The sequence below is a fragment of the Arachis duranensis genome, chromosome 3 (genome assembly GCF_000817695.3).
Source record: "Arachis duranensis cultivar V14167 chromosome 3, aradu.V14167.gnm2.J7QH, whole genome shotgun sequence".
Lineage (NCBI taxonomy): Eukaryota > Viridiplantae > Streptophyta > Magnoliopsida > Fabales > Fabaceae > Arachis > Arachis duranensis.
Genome location: NC_029774.3, coordinates 122,126,284 through 122,144,306, shown reverse-complemented (window position 1 = coordinate 122,144,306; position 18,023 = coordinate 122,126,284). Strand labels below are relative to the sequence as shown.

The 18,023-nt window shown below is 36.5% G+C and overlaps 3 protein-coding genes across 5 annotated transcripts; 1 reads left to right on the top strand and 2 right to left on the bottom strand.

The window, feature by feature from the left end:
* The first annotated feature begins 413 nt into the window (after positions 1–413).
* On the top strand, positions 414–4,919 carry LOC107480848 (telomere repeat-binding protein 2). Of its 2 annotated transcripts, none has more exons than XM_016101034.3 (9): positions 414–777; positions 1,913–2,051; positions 2,153–2,984; positions 3,078–3,278; positions 3,372–3,451; positions 3,619–3,851; positions 3,941–4,255; positions 4,338–4,401; positions 4,492–4,919. In XM_016101034.3, exons 2-9 carry the CDS (start codon positions 1,971–1,973, stop codon positions 4,723–4,725), a joined length of 2,040 nt encoding a protein of 679 aa, XP_015956520.1. In that variant the 5' UTR covers positions 414–777; positions 1,913–1,970; the 3' UTR covers positions 4,726–4,919. The 2 variants fall into 2 exon arrangements, with proteins under 2 accessions (XP_015956520.1, XP_015956521.1); XM_016101035.3 differs by having other exon boundaries at positions 416–777; positions 3,087–3,278.
* Positions 4,920–5,319: 400 nt separating this feature from the next.
* LOC107480849 (protein FIZZY-RELATED 3-like) lies at positions 5,320–8,044 on the bottom strand. 2 transcript variants are annotated; one of them, XM_016101036.3, is made up of 9 exons: positions 7,473–8,044; positions 7,202–7,324; positions 7,015–7,119; positions 6,752–6,931; positions 6,632–6,694; positions 6,359–6,553; positions 6,178–6,279; positions 5,966–6,097; positions 5,320–5,887 (listed from the first exon to the last, which is right to left on the bottom strand). In XM_016101036.3, exons 1-9 carry the CDS (start codon positions 7,899–7,901, stop codon positions 5,834–5,836), a joined length of 1,383 nt encoding a protein of 460 aa, XP_015956522.1. In that variant the 5' UTR covers positions 7,902–8,044; the 3' UTR covers positions 5,320–5,833. The 2 variants fall into 2 exon arrangements, with proteins under 2 accessions (XP_015956522.1, XP_020994736.2); XM_021139077.2 differs by having other exon boundaries at positions 7,202–7,300.
* A 1,898-nt stretch (positions 8,045–9,942) lies between these two features.
* Positions 9,943–15,537, bottom strand: LOC107480850 (actin-related protein 5). Its single transcript, XM_016101037.3, has 12 exons — positions 15,321–15,537; positions 15,094–15,164; positions 14,629–14,753; positions 13,803–13,847; positions 13,531–13,633; positions 13,019–13,128; positions 12,221–12,330; positions 12,034–12,124; positions 11,512–11,952; positions 11,209–11,336; positions 10,625–10,964; positions 9,943–10,515 (listed from the first exon to the last, which is right to left on the bottom strand). The coding sequence occupies exons 1-12, from the start codon at positions 15,419–15,421 to the stop codon at positions 10,012–10,014; spliced, it is 2,169 nt and encodes a 722-aa protein (XP_015956523.1). The 5' UTR covers positions 15,422–15,537; the 3' UTR covers positions 9,943–10,011.
* Between the last annotated feature and the right edge of the window lie 2,486 nt (positions 15,538–18,023).

The window sequence follows — 18,023 nt, the reverse complement described above, 5'->3', positions numbered from 1 at the left end:
TTAATTAATTAGCAGTTAACAAATGTAATAAAAAAAAAACTCAAAACAAAAGAGGAAAAATAAAATGGACCACCAATAAAAAGGGTAAACATGGAAAGTAATAATAATGGGCAGATACAAATACACACACGAAAGCCAAGTCCCAATGTTTCTCACCTCTGTCCTATCTATTTTCTTTTTACTTCTTCTCAGGAACAAAGGTTTCGTACAAAGTATGAGTCCTCCACGTGGCACACCCACTTCTCTTTCTCTCTCCTCCGGGGGTTAAGAATGGGTCTAAAGAGGGTTTTTGCTTGGGGAGGGGTAACCGGGTATATCCGGTAACTGGAAGGATTTTACTGGATGATCCGGTTATGTGGTCAAAACCATTGTAATAATAAGATTAAAAGGGGTTTAAGGGGGAGAACTGTTGCGTGGTATTGGGTGGGTTTTGTGTTTTGTCCATTTACAAACTCTCTATCTTCTATTCTATCTATCTATCTATTTCATCTCTTAAAAAACATATTTTGACAAAATACGAAAAACAAATAAAAAAAATGGAGTTTTTACATGTCTGAAGGAGAGAGAAGCACAGAAAGCTCACAACTTTGAAGGTTTCAGATTCCCAAATTCCCTTTGGATCTCTTGCATTTTCCATACAGATTCCTGGGGTTTTGATTTGGAACAACCAGTTTCTACGTTATTATTTTTTTTTCTTTTTCCATGTGGGAAATGGGAAGCTTGGAAACTTGATCATAGCTTGGATCGTTGTTTCTGCAAATGTTGTTCTTTGTACAGGTTAGTTGGCCTTCTTGCATGCCAAGGATGTTGAATTTTGAGCTTAGTCTCTTTTTTTTTTCTTTTTTTTGTTTTATGTGTTTTTTTGTGATCTCAATTCTCATCATGATTTTGTGGTGGAGATAGTTTTTGTTAACTCTGCCACAGTTCACGTGTTGAATTTGGAGATTCCGAGGGAAAAAGTGAAAATTGGGGTAGCTTGTACGCGATTTTGTTCTGTTCTGGCACCTGAATTTTTTTTTTCTTTTTCTGGAAAATTGTTGGGTTCAGTTGAGAATCTAGATCCGATCGTGGAAGTTAGGCTTGGTATGCTGTGTGCAACTTGTTTCTTGTGCGTTTGGAAATGAAAATTTCCATTTTTTTTTTGGTTGTGGACTTTCTTTTTTTGTGTTGAGTAGGTGTGCTTGCCTTCAGATTCTTCGGTTTGGCCTGAAATTCTGCAGTTTTGATGGCATACAAATTTTGAGAATCGGAAATGGGTCTTCTTTGTGTTGATCTCTTACAATTAGCACACTGCAACTCGGTGCTGCTCCAGTTGTGATGATGCTGTGTTCTGTTTTTGAATTTTCCTTCACACCGAATTGTGGATTTCCTGTTTGATTTGATCGCGGATTTTCTTATGATTTGATAATTTGCCGATATAACAAAAACCAACCACGGAATCGGAATTTTTTATATGAAGTTCCGCCGAGTTCATCACTTCATCTGAATCTATGTTATGATTTGGCCTTCTTGTGATCTCAATCCTCGGTTTATGTTATTGCTATGATGTGAATTGTGTTTCTGTCATTCGAATCTAAAGTTTGTTTTGTGTGTTGTTTTTATGTCTGATTCCATGGAATTGAGTCAATGAGTTGGATGATTAATTACTAATTACTGAAGTTGTTTTCAAGTCATACCTTAATTTCATGTTTCCTCTCCAAATTATTGTTCTTAATCTTCCTTTTGCCTGCATACTATGTGATAGTCAAACAAATAATTCAATAAGAGGCCTTTTTTTCTCTCTTGTATTTATGTAGAAATTGTCCGTTTAATCAATTGGAGCTTTAATTATTACAGTACTATTCTACATGTTTTTCTAGAAAAGAATGTGACAATTAAATTTAATGTATGGGTCTTCTCTCAAAATTTACAGTGACTAAAATCTGTCTGCTGACGCTTCCGATTATTTGATGAGCTATTTATTTTAAACTATGGTGTCAAAGAAGAGGATTGATTATGGATTTAATGGCTTTCGTGTCCCCGTTATACCCAAAGGCCCTAGATCCGCAAGAGTAAGTACTTATGTCAACTTGCAATTATGGAGAGATATTATTTTATGTTTACCATTTAATCCTCGACTTGCTTTTAATATCCAAGTTTGATAATTGTTCAGAGGAGGGGTGTTTTCAAGAAAGCAAATCAGGATGATGAAGCTTGTGCTTTTGAGCTACTTGCATTAGCTGGCATGTTGTTGCAGGAGAGTGAAAGCTCTGCTTCTAGCAATGCATCCGAAGGAAATCATCAACCTGCCTTTGGCCAAGGTGTCATTGAACAAGAGAAACACGACGAAGTTAAACCTATAATAACAGACTACATTCTTCGGGGAAGTTGTGGAGAAAGTCAGTTCAGGACTGAGGTGGCCATGAAAAACTGTACTCAGAAATCTGTTCTGGATGCCAATGCAGATTGTTTACAAGGATGCATTTCAGCTAATAATAATTTTGACTGTAGGAGAAAAGCTGGAGCTGATGTGAAGTCCGAAATTTGTGAATGGGATAATAAATTCCAACACTATTCTAATAGATTAGTAGAAGCACCTGAAAATTTTAGGGAGTCTTGTGATGTTAATGTAAATAATGGATTCAGACAGGAGAAGGAGGCTAACAGTTCAGGCTTTCAGGGATCAAATTCGGCTGATAAAAGTAGTATGAAGAATCAATTGGAGTTGAATATGTCTCGGACACTAATTGACTCAAATAGTAATGCTAAGTCTCCATTGTATAGGAAATCTTTTTCCATTGCTTCCTATTCGAAGCATGGGAATGGTAATAAGTTAGGTGTTAGAGATGATGACGAAAAATTTTTAAGGTGCAGCAAGGTTTGCACCAAGTCAAAAACTTTTAGGTCTCCGCAACGCATTGCGCACCGGAGAATCAGGAAGCATCTGTTTTCCAGACACTGGAAAGTTGCTCCAAACTTGAAGGACTGTGAACTTTCAAGATCAGGTAATGCGGCTTGGAAATGTGCTACAGAATGCTTCATTATCTGATGCATACTATGCCTACGAGTGAGTTTGTGTTTCACTGAAAATAATATAGAATTTGCAGATATGGGAGCACAACTGCTTTATCGCAAGAGGAAGATTTGTCAGAGTTTCGAAAGATCTGAGCACAAGACCCGTGTTAAGAGGAGGAAATTCTTTGACCGGGTTTCAGGGGTAACTTCGGATGGAGGATTAAGCAGTGAGAGTGTGTCTAATTCCCCTGAGAAGGGAATGGATAATCCTAAGGATCCTCATGGTAACTACTTGTCTTATGTTCATTCATTTTCCTTATCTTGGTTGTTCATGACATTCAACTGTAACTAACATGCTATGTCTTCCTTGTGAACAGTGAAATTTAGCATTAAGACAATAAGGATACCAGAGCTTTATTTTGAGGTCCCTGAAACTGCGACTATTGGATCGCTGAAGGTAGAAACCGAGATAGCTTTATCTTCATTTCAGAAAAGTTATTACTGTTAGTGTTTTCTGTTAAGTGATCAACACAGGAGAGGCTACATTCTTTTATTTTGTCAATGTGATTTGCTCTTTAACATTGCACTAACCTCTGCACTGTTTACGATTCCAAATTTTTGTAGAGCACAATCATGGAAACAGTGATGACTATACTTGGAGGTGGTGCGCATGTTGGGGTTCTTCTTCAGGGAAAGAAGGTTAGAGATGACAATAGGACACTTGTACAGACTGGTATATCTTGCAAAGAAAGTCTGGATAACCTCAGTTTCGAGTTGGAGCCGAGTTCTCTACTAGATTCTGCAGCAGCTTGTGTCGGTGATCCTCCTTCTCAATGTGAAACTTCACAGCCTGCCGGGTGCGCCAAGCTTTATAACATAGTTTGTTCTTTCTTTTCGCTGCCTCGTAATTATTCTATAGCTAACATCATTATCCTAAATTTAATAGGTCCCCAGAAACTCCAGTGATAGATTCAGAGATTACTGATACTTTGCATGAACCCTCCTTGCTGACAAATCCAGGCAACCTAGTCGAAAGTAACCATGACTCTATGACTTCCCCCACTGACCCTACTGTTGACAAAGAAAGTCTAGATTGCCGAGCACTGGTTGTTGTTCCAGCTAGCACAGATGCATTAGCTGTGGTCCCTTTTAGTCAGAAAAGCAAGCGCTCCGAGTGTGCACAGCGGCGAACCAGGCGACCGTTCTCTGTGACAGAGGTAGAAGCACTCGTCCGAGCTGTCGAGGAACTCGGAACTGGAAGGTATTGGATGTTACAAAATATCACTTTTGACTGCCTGTAAACAACACAACTTAGTTTGCTGACAATGTTTATACCAATGCAGGTGGCGTGATGTTAAGTTTCGAGCTTTCGAGAATGCTGAGCACAGGACTTATGTAGACTTAAAGGTACATCATTTTACTCCTTCATTCTGTAAATTTTCAAAATGATTGATTCTTAATTGCTACGTATGAATGACGTATTGGTGTGTGGTGCAGGATAAATGGAAAACATTAGTGCACACAGCGAAAATCTCGCCGCAACAGAGGAGAGGGGAGCCAGTACCACAGGAACTGTTGGATAGGGTTTTGGCTGCACATGCTTACTGGTCTCAGCACCAAGCAAAGCAGCATGGTGGCAAGACCTTGAAGATCACAGAAACCTCCTCAGCTGAAACTGAAAAACCAAGCATTGAAGCTGTTGTCCAATCACAACCAGTCAACCACTTGTGATGCTGTAGAACTTTAAAGGGACTTGATTAATCATAATTCACAACAAACTTGTACATTTTGATTCAATTTCATGTAATTTCCTCTTACACCAAAATTCTTTGCCACCCTTTTAATTGCATTCAGGTTGGCATTTTGTAAATGATTTGTTGCAATAAGGATTGTTCTAACAGGAACTTGATTTGTTCTTTGATTCATTTTTTTGTTTTGTTCTTTTCTTCTTTCTTTGTTAATTCATTTTCATTTATGAATGTATCTAGAAATGTTATAAGAACATTACAGCCTTAAGCCTACAAGGTAAAAAGGAAAATGTAGACTATTTTTTTACTAATTTTAGTTCTTATTGTTATTTTTCTTTGTTTTTGTTACTTTTCTCTATATATTTGTAGTGGCTATCAAAAAAGAGCAAACAGAAAAAGAAAAGTAATGCGAGGAGAGCAATGAAAATAAAATTTTAAAATATTATCAAGAATCAAATTCCAGCCTCTGATTTCATTAATTATTAATTTACCAAATCAATCGTAATTGTTAATTGCACAACAATTCTGGTGTGGATGGTTACAATAATAAAAAGGTTGGAGATGGGGTCCACCATAATTGTGATAATGCAGAATTGTTTTAATATTTATTTTGGTGTGACTTTGAAGCGTAGATGAAGACAAAGTGGGGTCCACCGGTGGAGAATATTCCCTCTCATTGACATCCTTATCCAGATATCATATATATGCATCCCAATTACTCATTAGTATATATTTATGGCCGAAAAATAAAGAAACACTATTGGTTGGTGTTAAATATGCTTTTAGCTTACCCGTTATGTAGTGGTTATTAAATTTTAATCATATTTTCAAAGTATTATTTATTACCTCACTAATTTGTACTTTTTTAAATCCTGTGAAAACACGAGGAAATTATTGTCATAAAACTTTACAATTCCTAAGTTGCTATGTATATGCCTATTAAAAAAGTACAAATTAGTGAGGTAAATAATACTTTACGATTCCTAAGTTGCTATGTATATGCCTATATCCTTTTTATTAGGGGGAGGATTTTTAATTACAAACAACGTAACCAAAATAATGGCCTTGTTCCATTAGCATTAGTGGGATCATCATCGAATTTGGGTTCGGCCGAGTGACCAAAGAGCTGTATCTTTAACCGGGGCCTGAAATATCATATTCCAACTGGTTATTATTATTTTGTAAAGCATAATTGGAAATTGGTGACATGCATAAATGCTTACAGATGTTTTCATGGATGGGAAGATATTCCAGAAGCGCAATGTCTCATCCCCTGCACCAGTGACTATTGTTTGACCATCAGGAGACATTGCAAGATAAAGCACTCTCATGCTGTGCCCAGTTAGAGTTGCAACCTAATAATCAAATTCAATATTTCTTCATATCACATTCTTTTTATTACTTGAAATTCTCCACTGCCATAATAAATTATTACCTTTGCTAGTGATGGATATTTCCACACCATGATCTGATTCTGAGAGTATCCATGAGTGCTTACTATCTCATTCACGTTTTTACTCCAAGCAAGGCTGCAAACCTAGTCAAACATTGTTACTGTTATTATTATAGAATTGTACATTATTCATTCATGTCTCAATACAGCTTAAGAAAAAAACCTGGCTTCCAGTGTCAACAAAGTTCAACTGATGGCCATTTGTAGTGTTCCAGAAACGGATACACCTATCGGCGGTTCCACCGCCGGACGCAAGGAGACCGCTCTGGTGAGGCGACCATGCTATAGCCTTCACGGCAGCTGTGTGCTCAGTGAGCCTCAATGCCGGTTGCTGAGAGTGCTGATTCCATACCAATAGCTGCTCATATAATAATAAATCATTACATTCAATCATGTTTTGTTTTTTTAATCTACACTATTGTTAATAGAAGCATACCTGATTATCATTACCACCAGAAGCAAGTTCCCTGTCATCACAGGACCATTTCAAGCCACATACCTGTCAAATTGATATCAATTTCATTTCTTCTGATTAAGTTCAATGTGTATTTCATACCTCAGATTTGTGGCCAACAAGCTTGCCAATAAAGTCACTAGAAACTCTCATGTCATGCTGAAGAATGTTCCTATCCCTGCTCCCTGAAGCCAGAATGCGCGAATTCCACGCCAACACACCTGTTCTTGTCTGATGCCCCCCCATTGTTCTTACTTTCTTACACCTACTTCCATCCCATATCTGTGTGTACCATAATAAGGTTATTCTCATGCTTAATCTCAATCATCAAATCAAGTCAACTAACTATATCTATAACAAGGTACCTGAACTTGACCAAGATTTGTACCAATGGATATGAAAGAACCCTCCCTGGTCCACTGGACAGAACAGACACCATCATGAGGTCCCAAGTCACATAGCTTAGTCACCTGCAACCACATCAACAGTTTTTTTATTTTTAAGGTTTTATCTTGAGTCATGTTCTGGAAATTGTGGCTGATTAAGACTTACTTTGCTGTTAGAAGCGCTCCATAGATAAACACAAGTGCCTAGTGCAACGGCAAGAACATTCTGTGAGGACCAGTCCACCAGATTCAAGTAGAAATCATCCTGAAGTGATGGTGCATCCAGAACCTGCACAATTATAATGTTACTTCGCCCAAGATTCTAGGCATAACATTGAAACTTGGATCACTATTATTTGAACATCCTAGACCCTGTGTCATATACTAACAGGTAATTTCAAATGCATTGCAAGTGAAGAAGAAAAAGGAGAACTTGCCTTGTGGGGTGTCTTGGGAACTTTCCTGGGAGGCTTAGGAGGAGTGGGAGAATCAGAAGAGAAGTCAGTGCGGTGTCCCAAGACGGAAGGCGAGAAAGGGGAGGAGGGTCCAGAGTGATCGGTCTTGAAGCGCAGCATGTTCTTGCTGGGACTAGTCATTGGTGAAGAAGAAGAAGAAGGGGAAGCAAAGTCAGAGCCGAAGAGCTCGGATTTCAACAACCTCGAGTAGGCCTCATTGCCTCCTTCCTTAGCCGGTGATGGCTTCTCTATCAGGCCGAATGTGTGCAGCCTCGACGAGGACCTGCACGGTATGAACCTGTCGCTACAGGTCGAAGAAGATGACTTTGATATGGTGTCAAGGCGAAGCGAGGTTCCGGACATCCCAGCTGGGAGGTTCAGCCCCGACTTCATAGCCTGAGGTGACTCCATTGCTACTTGTGCTTCTGCTTCTTTTGCTGCAGTGGAAGAAGGTTAGAAGAAGAAGCAGAAAAGAAAGTGTGTGTGAGAGTGTTGGGAAGAGAAAAGGAGATTGTTGTGTGTTCAACGGTCAAATTGTGGCATGGTTTCCTTAAACAGATTCCAACGGTAACTTACCTATCAGAGGGCAGAGGCTCCTTAAAGTGCGTAGTAGCCGTTGGGTTTTCTGTGCCTCTTTCCTCTCCTACACTTTTTTACATTTTATTTATTAACTACTTGTTATTATGCTCTAAGCTTCAAAATTACTTAATATTGTCTATTATTCATATACTTTGATTTCATCTGCTATTACACCTTTTCAGTTTGCAGGTGTCGAGAATCTAATTAACTAAACAAAAATTACACATGTAGTCAACTTTATATATTTCTCATTATTATTTTCATTTCCAGAAGTGCATAGAAATTAAATTAGTGGACACCATTGGAACTCTAAAATCAGTGATCAACATCAACTCAATCGTGTTCTTCAATTTTAAACATGCAAAATCACCAGAATGTTTTCGCTTTAGCAAAAGCGAGTGCAGCCAATTAGATTAATAATTAGATAACATTAATACAAATTGAGAATGATCGACAAAGCGGGAAAATTGGTATTCATCAAAGCAGTATTAAATAGCCTGCCGGTTTATTATCTAAGCTTATATAAGATGGAAAAGGCCATTGTAGAGATACTGATTTCGTTACAAAGAAGATTCTTGTGGAGTAAGGAGGATGATAGGAATGGTATGACTTTGGTCTAATGGAAAGTGGTCCAAGCTCCAAAAAAGCTAGGGAGGTTAGGAGTTGGAAATGCGATGGTTCGTAACACAACACTCTTGTTCAAGTGGTAGTAGAGGTTTTCTAAGGAGGAGTGTCCGTTGTGAAAAAAGGTGATATGCTCTTATAATAATCTCTCCCTTAATGAGCTTTTGTCCACCCAGGCTCTACCTACTAGAGAGGGTCCATGGAAAGATATTTGCCAAATAAAAATCAAGGAGCAACATATAAGAGAGAAGATGATAACTGGCTTGTCCATGGAGATTGAAAATGGTAGAAGAATTCGTTTTTGGGGAAGATAATTGGCTAAGTTGTGGTCCTCTCAACGATAGGTTTTCAAGGCTCTTCTCGGTTTCAATTCAAAAAAGCTCTCTCATAGGGGTTTGTGGGTTCTGAGATGGGTTAGAATGGATATGGAACTTCCAATGGAGGTGTAAGCTATTCCAATGGGAGTTGGAACTTGTGAATCAATTACACGAGACTTTGATGCTGGTCAAACTAGCCTTTGATAGAGATGATAGAGTTGTCTGGAAGTTTGACAGGCAATGTATTTATTTTTTCTACTAACTCTTTTGTGCAGGTGTTACAGAAAGAAACACTTCCGGACAACGTAACAAGCTATAATTTCATTAAAACTATTTGGAAAAGATTGGTCCCTCCAAGAGTAGAGCTGCTTGCCTGATTTGTCTTGATAGGCAGGGTGAATACAAAGGAAAGGCTGTGTCGACTTGGAATTGTTGATAAGAATGATAATTTGTGTGTATTATGTAATAAAGATGTAGAATATGCTCACCACTTGTTTCTTGACTGTAAATTTACTTGGCAGGTGCGCTGTACTTGGCTATGTGAGTTTGGTAGACAATGGTCTTATCCGAGTATGTTAAAGGAACAATTTTAAGGTTAGACAGGTGTTACAATGAGGAAGGAGGAACGCAAAAAGTGGTTCATAAGTTTCTTCGCAATTGTTTAAAAAGTCTAGTTAAAAAGGTACAGGAAGTTGTTTCAAAATATTAGATTAGGTGTTGAGAAAATCTTCAACATGTCTCTATATAACTAGAAAGAATGGAGGGATGAAGATCTCCTTTGTGCAAATACCAAAAATGACAAATGGGATAAGTTATTAGTCTGAAAAGTCACTAGATGGTTACAAACTTACAATAAGTGTTGATTTTATTTTTTGTTTTTCTATTCTTTTCGCTCCACTTTAGTGTTGAGCTTCTTTGGTTTCAAAAAAAAAAAAAACAAATTGAGAATGATTTCATGTTCATGTTCCAGAAAATATACAGCACTGTGTTACAAAGTCAAATCACAAGGAGTATTTAAGTTGATAACTACGAAGCCAGTCCTCGCCCTTCTCATAATAATCCATCTTACTGAAAGTTTGTGTATGGAATTGTGGCCCTGATGCATAGGCAGAAGCCCCACGCCATGCATCCATCACCGGGTCCAGTGCTCTAACTATTTTTATAGGGGAACCACACGGTCTAATCATCCGAATTCCAGCTTCTAGGCGTTCGATGATACCAGGGAAAAGAGAACTTCCACCAGTCAATAATATGGAACTAGTCAATCTCGATTCCAGGCTTTCATCCTTGTATGATAACCTTCTCATGGAAACTCCAGCCATCTCATCTAACCCTACCTGATCAACCGCAACCCAGTTTGGATTAAACAATATTTCGGGGCATCTGAACCTTTCTACCCCAAATACAATCTGAAAATCTTCTTTCGTGAGAGGACGAGCACGAGGCACTTCAGCAGTTTGAGAGGTACTTGTTTCTAACTTGGGCACAAATGTTGGATCCAAGTCCTGCCAAAGCAAATATTCAGCAAACTTTAATCATTGAGGACCCTTCATAGAAGGAAATGAGTCAAAATATGACTGCAATAGCTTCGCATTGTAAAAGAAATAACCTGACCTGTAGTCTTGAAGAGATGCGGGCTAATTCTGCGTCATCCTCATCTGGTCCCTCATCATCATCATCATTGTCTCTGCTCATCAATTTGTAAAGCTGCCAATCTTCATCTTTGGCACCAAATGTATCCTCACCCTTACCACGATCAAAAGCAGCTGTTGTCAACAGGCGCATTCTTTCCCTTTGAGCAGCATTCAATCTCTCACCACGACCAACACCACCAGACAGGTTATTCCCATTTGTATGGCCTCCATTTGTCTTAAGCCGTTTTCGTTGATCAACTTTCTCTGAAAGGTCTTTGTATTTAGCATGCAATTGTTCCAAGTAGAGCTCTGGGTTCTCCCTACAGTAAAAGAAGGGGGGCAGGAGGGACAAGAAAATATTGAGCATTAAAATTTATATTCATTCAAGCCTTCTTCAAGATAGAAGCCATGATTATCAATATCCTAAATAACAGATTTACTCTTCTATCTCTCGTTTAGTTTTCCCAAGTTACAAAGTTGAATATGATGGAAAAGTTATTTTATTCACATAAATAAACGAACAAAGTATTATAAATTAAAATTAAAAAGCTGACACATCCTTACAAGCGTTTCTCCTCCTCTAGCTGTTGTTTCCTTTCTCGTTCTAATTCCGCTTCTTGGCGCTTCTGTTTTAATCGCATACGCCCTTCAGACATGGATTTGATTGACAACTGTTTCTTCTTTTCAATAAGCTATCAATCAAGCACAACCAATGGACATCTCAACATAAGACATGGATAACAACATGCGAAAAATGGCTCGAGTATTAAGATTGTAAAACAAAGATGGCTGCAAGAAAAAAAATTCACATGTACATTTAAAGCATGAAAAAACAAGAAGATCTCAGTTGCTTGGTACCAAACTGACCTGTTCTGGTGTCAGCATTTCATCAGCAACGTTAACTAGAGAATACTTCTCATTATTTGAGGAATCAGCCTTTTCAGTTTCTGTTTGCTCACTCTTTGGTTCACCTTTTGCTTTCCGTAAGGATTGTGTAGTTCTATTACGAGCAGATTCTATCTCTTGCCTAGAGACATAGCCAGTTTCTGCTAGGAAAGATGGAATATCACTCTCGGCAACTTGTTCAAGCTGATTTAAAAGGAACTCCAAACCGTGTAATTCATTTTCCAGTTCATTTATTTTAGATGATCTCTTCGCCTCAGCCATTTCTCGCAGCCTTTGACCTAGTTTCTCTTTTATTGCTGCCTTTCTTGCAATCTCTTCCTCAGAAGGAGGCTCCTCTGTCGGAGGTGGAACCCATGGTAGCTGCCACAATCTGGTTTTTTCTTCCGCCTCTTTGGTTCCTCTCTGTCCAAAATCATTAATAAAGTGAAGCCAAAGAGACACCAAAGGAATTACATGGGAAAAGAAGAAAATCAAGTTTCATACCTGAAACAACTTGGCTTCAGAAATATAGTCCTGTGCAATATAACAATGTTCCATCTTCAGGTCCTCAACTTTTTCCCAAGTAAATCTTCCCCTGCATTAAGTGTTTAACAAAATATAATACTATGTACTATTTTTAGTTCTCAGTTTGGTAATAGCTGAAACAGAACCCAAATGACTTTATACTCACATATGATAAGGATATTTTAGTGAAAGAAGTTGCTTTAAATAATTAGTGACATGATATCCACCGACGTTGGTACGGCAGCATCCTTTATACATAGGTTCGCCATCAATAAACTGTAAACGAAACAAATAAAGAATTATAAATACACATTATGCACTTAGAAGACTATATAAATCCTATCAGAAAATCAGCAACCCTACTATACAACAGAAACTGACCACTAAAAAGGATACTGCACATATATTAAAACGTTTTTCTTAAATAACAACAAAAATTACTGATTCCTTTTCCATTTCAAGGAGTTTCTTGTACTTCAACTTCCCCCCAATAGTGGAAATACTCTTTCAAAGAAAAGTAGTGTTATTTTTTTACTTTCAATTTTCTACACTTACAAGTCATATTTAAAATTATGTTAAAGTCATCTATCTATTCAAATTAAGCATAAATTACTTTTAGAAATATCATAAGGAGATGCCTTTACATGTAGCATATATGATTAATAATTTATTTAAAAAAAAACACTAAAAAACAATTATACAAATCAACATTATTAATGCTAATGGTGACAGGAAGATAGACAGTCAGGCACAGTAGCACAAGCAAACTGATACCAGAAAACACGCAATTATTACTTAAAGGATGATGCAAAATAAGATAAATGATTTCATCACATTACAGCCACTGCTCATTAAGACAATATAATATTTACAAGTTTTTCTCTCACAAAAGAACACCACAAGTTCGATTCCTTCACACGACCTTGTTGGAAAAGGTGAATACTAAATAGCATGCAGTGCATACCGGAATCACATGGGTTGTAGTAAATCCAGGACACATTGCCAGACCATCTCTATCACAAATTCCTTGTAGCTGGTTATATTTATAGCTAAATGCTGCATCAACACCAAAGGCTGCCACAACAAAGAAGCACAGATTGCTTTGTCAATAAAACTGCATGTACAACACAAGCTTATCAAACCCACTACCCACTATAGTGGTTTCAGGGTCAACCGCTCATGCTGTTTGGGATTGACTACTATGCTTAAAACATGTAGCCCATAATAGAAATATCCACGCACCAATGATGGGGTCTCCAAACTAGCAAATATGCAGCAAGAAGCCAAACATGGCCTTTAAGGTCTTCACGTAGTTTATTTCCCAGTTACGAACAGATCTGGTGGCATATAGATTGGCTATAGGGTAAAACAAAAACAAGCCTATAATTGTGCTTCTACTAAGGCCGCTTAGTATACGAAGAGCTAACCCCCACCCACCAATAAATAAATAAATAGAGTTAACAAAGGTGTACATACCTATAGATGGAACTCCATATGTCTCAAAAAGAAGTTCACCCATTTTACTTCGAGACTGAACTGGGTTGCACACGCATTCTGTGATCAGGACAGGATGATCAATCTGCTCCGGCATTAAAAATAGAAATAAGAGTAGTGAGATAAAATAATTTAAAAACTAGAATTGTGAAGAAAAGAAAAAAAACTGTATTTGCATCAGCAGCATAGGCACCAAGAATTAAACATGAATGTTCTGGAAAGAAAAATAAACACTACTCCACATACGGCCATACCTCTGATCCATTTGCACCCATCCGGTCAAATCCAAAATCAAGGATCTACAAATGAAAGATGTCAGTAATGCCTTTCTTCACAACTCAAACTAATGAAGCATTCACTTTAAACATGTACGTGCATGACTAGTTGTATGAGCCTATAATCCCAAAATTCATTTGTGACCTATAACCATTGACCTATCAAACCCCAAAATGTCACCCAAATTAATCCATCGCATACCAAGAAAAAGAACCCAGCATTGCAACACATGATCCTCAGTGTGTTAGTGATATGAAAGTATCAGCATGCAATGCCTTGAAGAAATTAAGAGCTCTAAATAAGAAAAACAAAGCACAATATTTATAGTCAATGTTCAAACTCTGATTCAACATAAAACTATATATCAGAATGGTCCAGCAGTCAGGTATCCTAGAAGAGGAAAAGAGAGAATATTATGGAGGACACTTTCTGTTATTTTAGAACAGATGATCCCAAGGCCTGTGTGAATGCTAAAGTATGAAGTTACTAGATATTGCTTCTTTGCATTTCAAGTTGGCTTAAGTCATTAACTAACACCATAAGTATGTAATTGGTAGAAATAGCAAAAGTGGACCAAAATCTTTATAGTTCAAGTACTACTTCTAATTCCTCAAAAAACAGGGACTCCAATAACATGTAGCCACCACATATACCAATTCCCAAATCAGAAGAGCAACTTCACAAGCATATAGCATAGACGGTGGGACAACACAAACTCAAACAAGCAGGTGAAGTGATCATTGAGAATTGAATCTTAGAGATATTTTTTCCCTTCCATACTCATAAATCTTAGAAGAGACTTACATATTCCATTATTTCAAACTGGTAAACAACATTGCTGTCAAATGCTGAGCGTGGTCCGGAGCGTGTACAGTCGAAGTATTTTAATAGTGCAGGATCATGATCACCAACAATAGTGACAGTTTCTCCTGTATCACAGAATGTCAACGGAATAATCATTCAATATGCTACATTATTCCTTCTGTTTTTGCTAATTATCTTGTATTTTATATTATACATTACATTATTATCTTGTACATAATGGTATGGTCCAGTTAAACCAGCTTAAGTAGTGTATTTTATCAGCTCAAATTAAGCTACAAGTTTGTCTTTTGATTTGAGTAGTAGAATGTAACGAAGTAACTAAGCTAGTCGCCTCAGCTACTCTGGAGAAGAACAGATACATTTTTCACGGAAACACAAACAGTGACAAAGTAAGACGAAGAAAAACCAAACAGAATGGTGAGAAACATGAGAAGAGTATCATACCGGTGGTTTTATGACGTGGCCTTTGAACAATGTTGCGGAAAATAACACGGGGATCATCCTCCCCTGCCCACCTGAAAATTCACCAAAAAGGAACCAACTTGAGCGTTAAAACCAGCAAACCCATCATCAAGCTGACAGCCGAAATGAATCGAAAGCACGTTATCCAGGAAAGAAAGAAAAGAAAAATAAAAATCGGGAGTGAAATTAGGGTTCGTGAGAGTGAGTACCCGATGCGGAAATATGAAGCTCCATTGTCAATGACGAGGGGAGTGGCGGAACGGAAGAGGTTGTAATCAGATTGGCGATTGATTTTCGAAATGAAAGGCATTTGCGTGGTTCGTTTGAAGGAAGAAGAAGGAAGAGACGTTGTTGAGTACTTGGAGAAGAAGCAGGGTTTTGTCTTCTATCTGTTTCTATCTGTGTTCCTGCGACTCACTCCGCAACGACTCTGCAATCATTTTTGACAAAAAAAAAAAAGTTTCAGGCATGATGAGCTCCGAACCAGGACTCGCTCCGTATACCCGGTGGTTCGACCCGAAAGCTTTTTTATACATCTCGAGCCTGCTAATTCAATTTCTTACATAGGCCCATAATCAAATGGTTTTGGGCTTATTATTATAACGACAAGAAACTCGTTTTCCGTTTATTTTTTGACAGAAAACCCATATTTAAGTATTTTATGTAGCGTTTGGTGGAGAGACAGAGACTGAAAGACAAAGACTAAGAGACAGAAACAGAAATAAATCTCAGTATTCTATTTGGTGTAAAATAGGAGACAGAAATTAAAATAAGAATGAAACTCTAATTTAATTTGTACAAAAAGTAAAACTGAAATTAATTAATTGAAATGAGAGTATTTTAGGTATAAAATGTTATTAAAGTTTCAGTCTCTGTTTTTAAGAATTTCAGTCCCTTGTGTCCTCACTTTTTGGAGGTACTGCAATACTGAAATTTTAGTACCAGTCTCTGAGTCAACAAACATGATACTGAGTCTCAGTTTCTCAGTCTCTGTCCCAGTATCTCAAAACAAACGCTACCATAAGACCAAAAAAAAAGGCTATATACACTATTTGTGTGTATATTTTTTAATTTTAATATTAAAAATAATTGATAAGAATGAGAAAAGGTTAAAACAATATTTTTTATACTATAAAATAAAAATATTTAAATAAAATATAAAACATAAATTATACAAATATCATTCTTCTTTCTACAAATATATTTGTCTATATGATTAATTATTTAACTTTATCCCCTCTATCATTAGTGGCTCTTTGATTCTTCTTCGATTGGTGCCTTTAGATTAATTGTGATGCTAGCTATCTTGGCAATAGTGCTTGTCTTAGTTTTACAGCAAATATTGGAAGAGAAAGTGATAATGAGGCTGTTTGAAAACAATTGAGAGTCATAATATTCTGCAACGAGCGTTGCTTGCTATTTGGAGATGCTTTCTTTTAATTTGAGACTCGAGACAAAGAGATATTATCTGTGAGATAGACAGTGTGGAGGTTTTTATTATTGTCAATAATTTACAGGATTACTCTAGTTTTATTGATCCTTTGGTGTTGAAAATTCAAGATATCATATCTTAAAAATGGCGTACTGATCCGGTTAATCTTGAGAGATGCAAATACAGTAATAAACATCATGGTAAAGACTACAATGAAGACATTTTCTCCCCAAATAGAACTTTTGTTGCCTTAAAAAAAATTTCAGAATAGTATTCAACGAAACTGCCTTTTTTAAGCAGTTTTTTATTTATTTTTTCTTTTTTAATTGTTGTTTATTTTCTTTCCGGTCACAAAAAAGATTATTTAGCGCATTGTAGTATTGTTGGTTTTGTCGCCCTTATACTCATTTCTTTCATCTTTGAAATTTAGTTTTTTTCCGTTAAAAAATAAACACACACATGAAATCAACTTCCTCCAAATTAAATTGGATCTTGGGCTGCGTTTGTTTTTGAAAACGGAATAAGACAAAACATTGAGAATAAAATAGAAAGGTCACAGTCACAAAATTTTTGTGTTTTTGTATCTTGTTTAATGATAAACTAGAACAAATTATAAAAATCTAATTTATTCTCATTTTTTTCATTCAAATAATTTGAGACGAAAATTATAATAATAAAAAATATAATTATAAAAAAGTAACAAGAATAATAAAAAAATAAAAAATAATTTATGTCCCTTGTTAGTGTTTTCGTATTCTTCTTGTCAGAATGAACACAAAATACACTAATTCAATGTCTCTAAACACATTATCTCTATCTGTCTCTTCTGTTAAACCTAATTTTATATCTCTATATCTCTGTTTCAGTGTCCTATCTTTAGAAACAAACGCAGCTTTAGTGTCATTAGCTTCAACCAAGAGCTAGGTAATTGGCAAAGAGAGTAGATACTTCGTGTGGGTGTGTGTATATATATATATATGTGGCAAAATTAAAGTTAGAACAAGTAAAATTGTTATATGAAGAAGAAAAATGGCTTATAAAGTGTAATATATGTTGGCGGTTAAAAAATTAAAATTTAAAGCTTTAGAAAGTAAATTTGTAACTTTAAAGACTAAAATAAACCTAAAACTAATAAAGCATGATAGAATGGATGGGTCATTGGCTCATGGTCATGGATACCTATTATATGTACTATCAAAAATATTATTTGATCACTAAAATTAATTATAGTCACTAATATAATATATTTATATATAAATACAGATGTGATTTAATTTATTTTTAATATATATTTATATTCTAATATTTATTTTATATTAATGATTAATTTTAATATACATGTAATATAACATAATATCGACCCAACAATAATTGGATAGTGTGGTCCTATGAAAGTGATGAATAATGCATTCATGTTGTTCTCTCTAGCATTCAATAATGTGAAGCGAGAGGTACGTCCACTACGCTATAGAAAGAAAAA

Bases quoted from the DNA above. Each gene is read 5' to 3' on its own strand.
- LOC107480848 (XM_016101034.3), top strand. From the start codon at position 1,971: ATGGTGTCAAAGAAGAGGATTGATTATGGATTTAATGGCTTTCGTGTC. The intron at 2,985-3,077 runs GTAATGCGGCTT...AAAATAATATAG, and splicing joins CTGTGAACTTTCAAGATCAG to AATTTGCAGATATGGGAGCA. The intron at 3,852-3,940 runs GTGCGCCAAGCT...TAAATTTAATAG, and splicing joins GAAACTTCACAGCCTGCCGG to GTCCCCAGAAACTCCAGTGA.
- LOC107480849 (XM_016101036.3), bottom strand. From the start codon at position 7,901: ATGGAGTCACCTCAGGCTATGAAGTCGGGGCTGAACCTCCCAGCTGGG. The intron at 6,280-6,358 runs GTTTTTTTCTTA...ATGTTTGACTAG, and splicing joins TTGTTGACACTGGAAGCCAG to GTTTGCAGCCTTGCTTGGAG. The intron at 5,888-5,965 runs GTAAGCATTTAT...ATGATATTTCAG, and splicing joins TCCCATCCATGAAAACATCT to GCCCCGGTTAAAGATACAGC.
- LOC107480850 (XM_016101037.3), bottom strand. From the start codon at position 15,421: ATGCCTTTCATTTCGAAAATCAATCGCCAATCTGATTACAACCTCTTC. The intron at 15,165-15,320 runs GTACTCACTCTC...GTGAATTTTCAG, and splicing joins GCTTCATATTTCCGCATCGG to GTGGGCAGGGGAGGATGATC. The intron at 11,953-12,033 runs GTATGAAACTTG...GATTTTGGACAG, and splicing joins CTGAAGCCAAGTTGTTTCAG to AGAGGAACCAAAGAGGCGGA.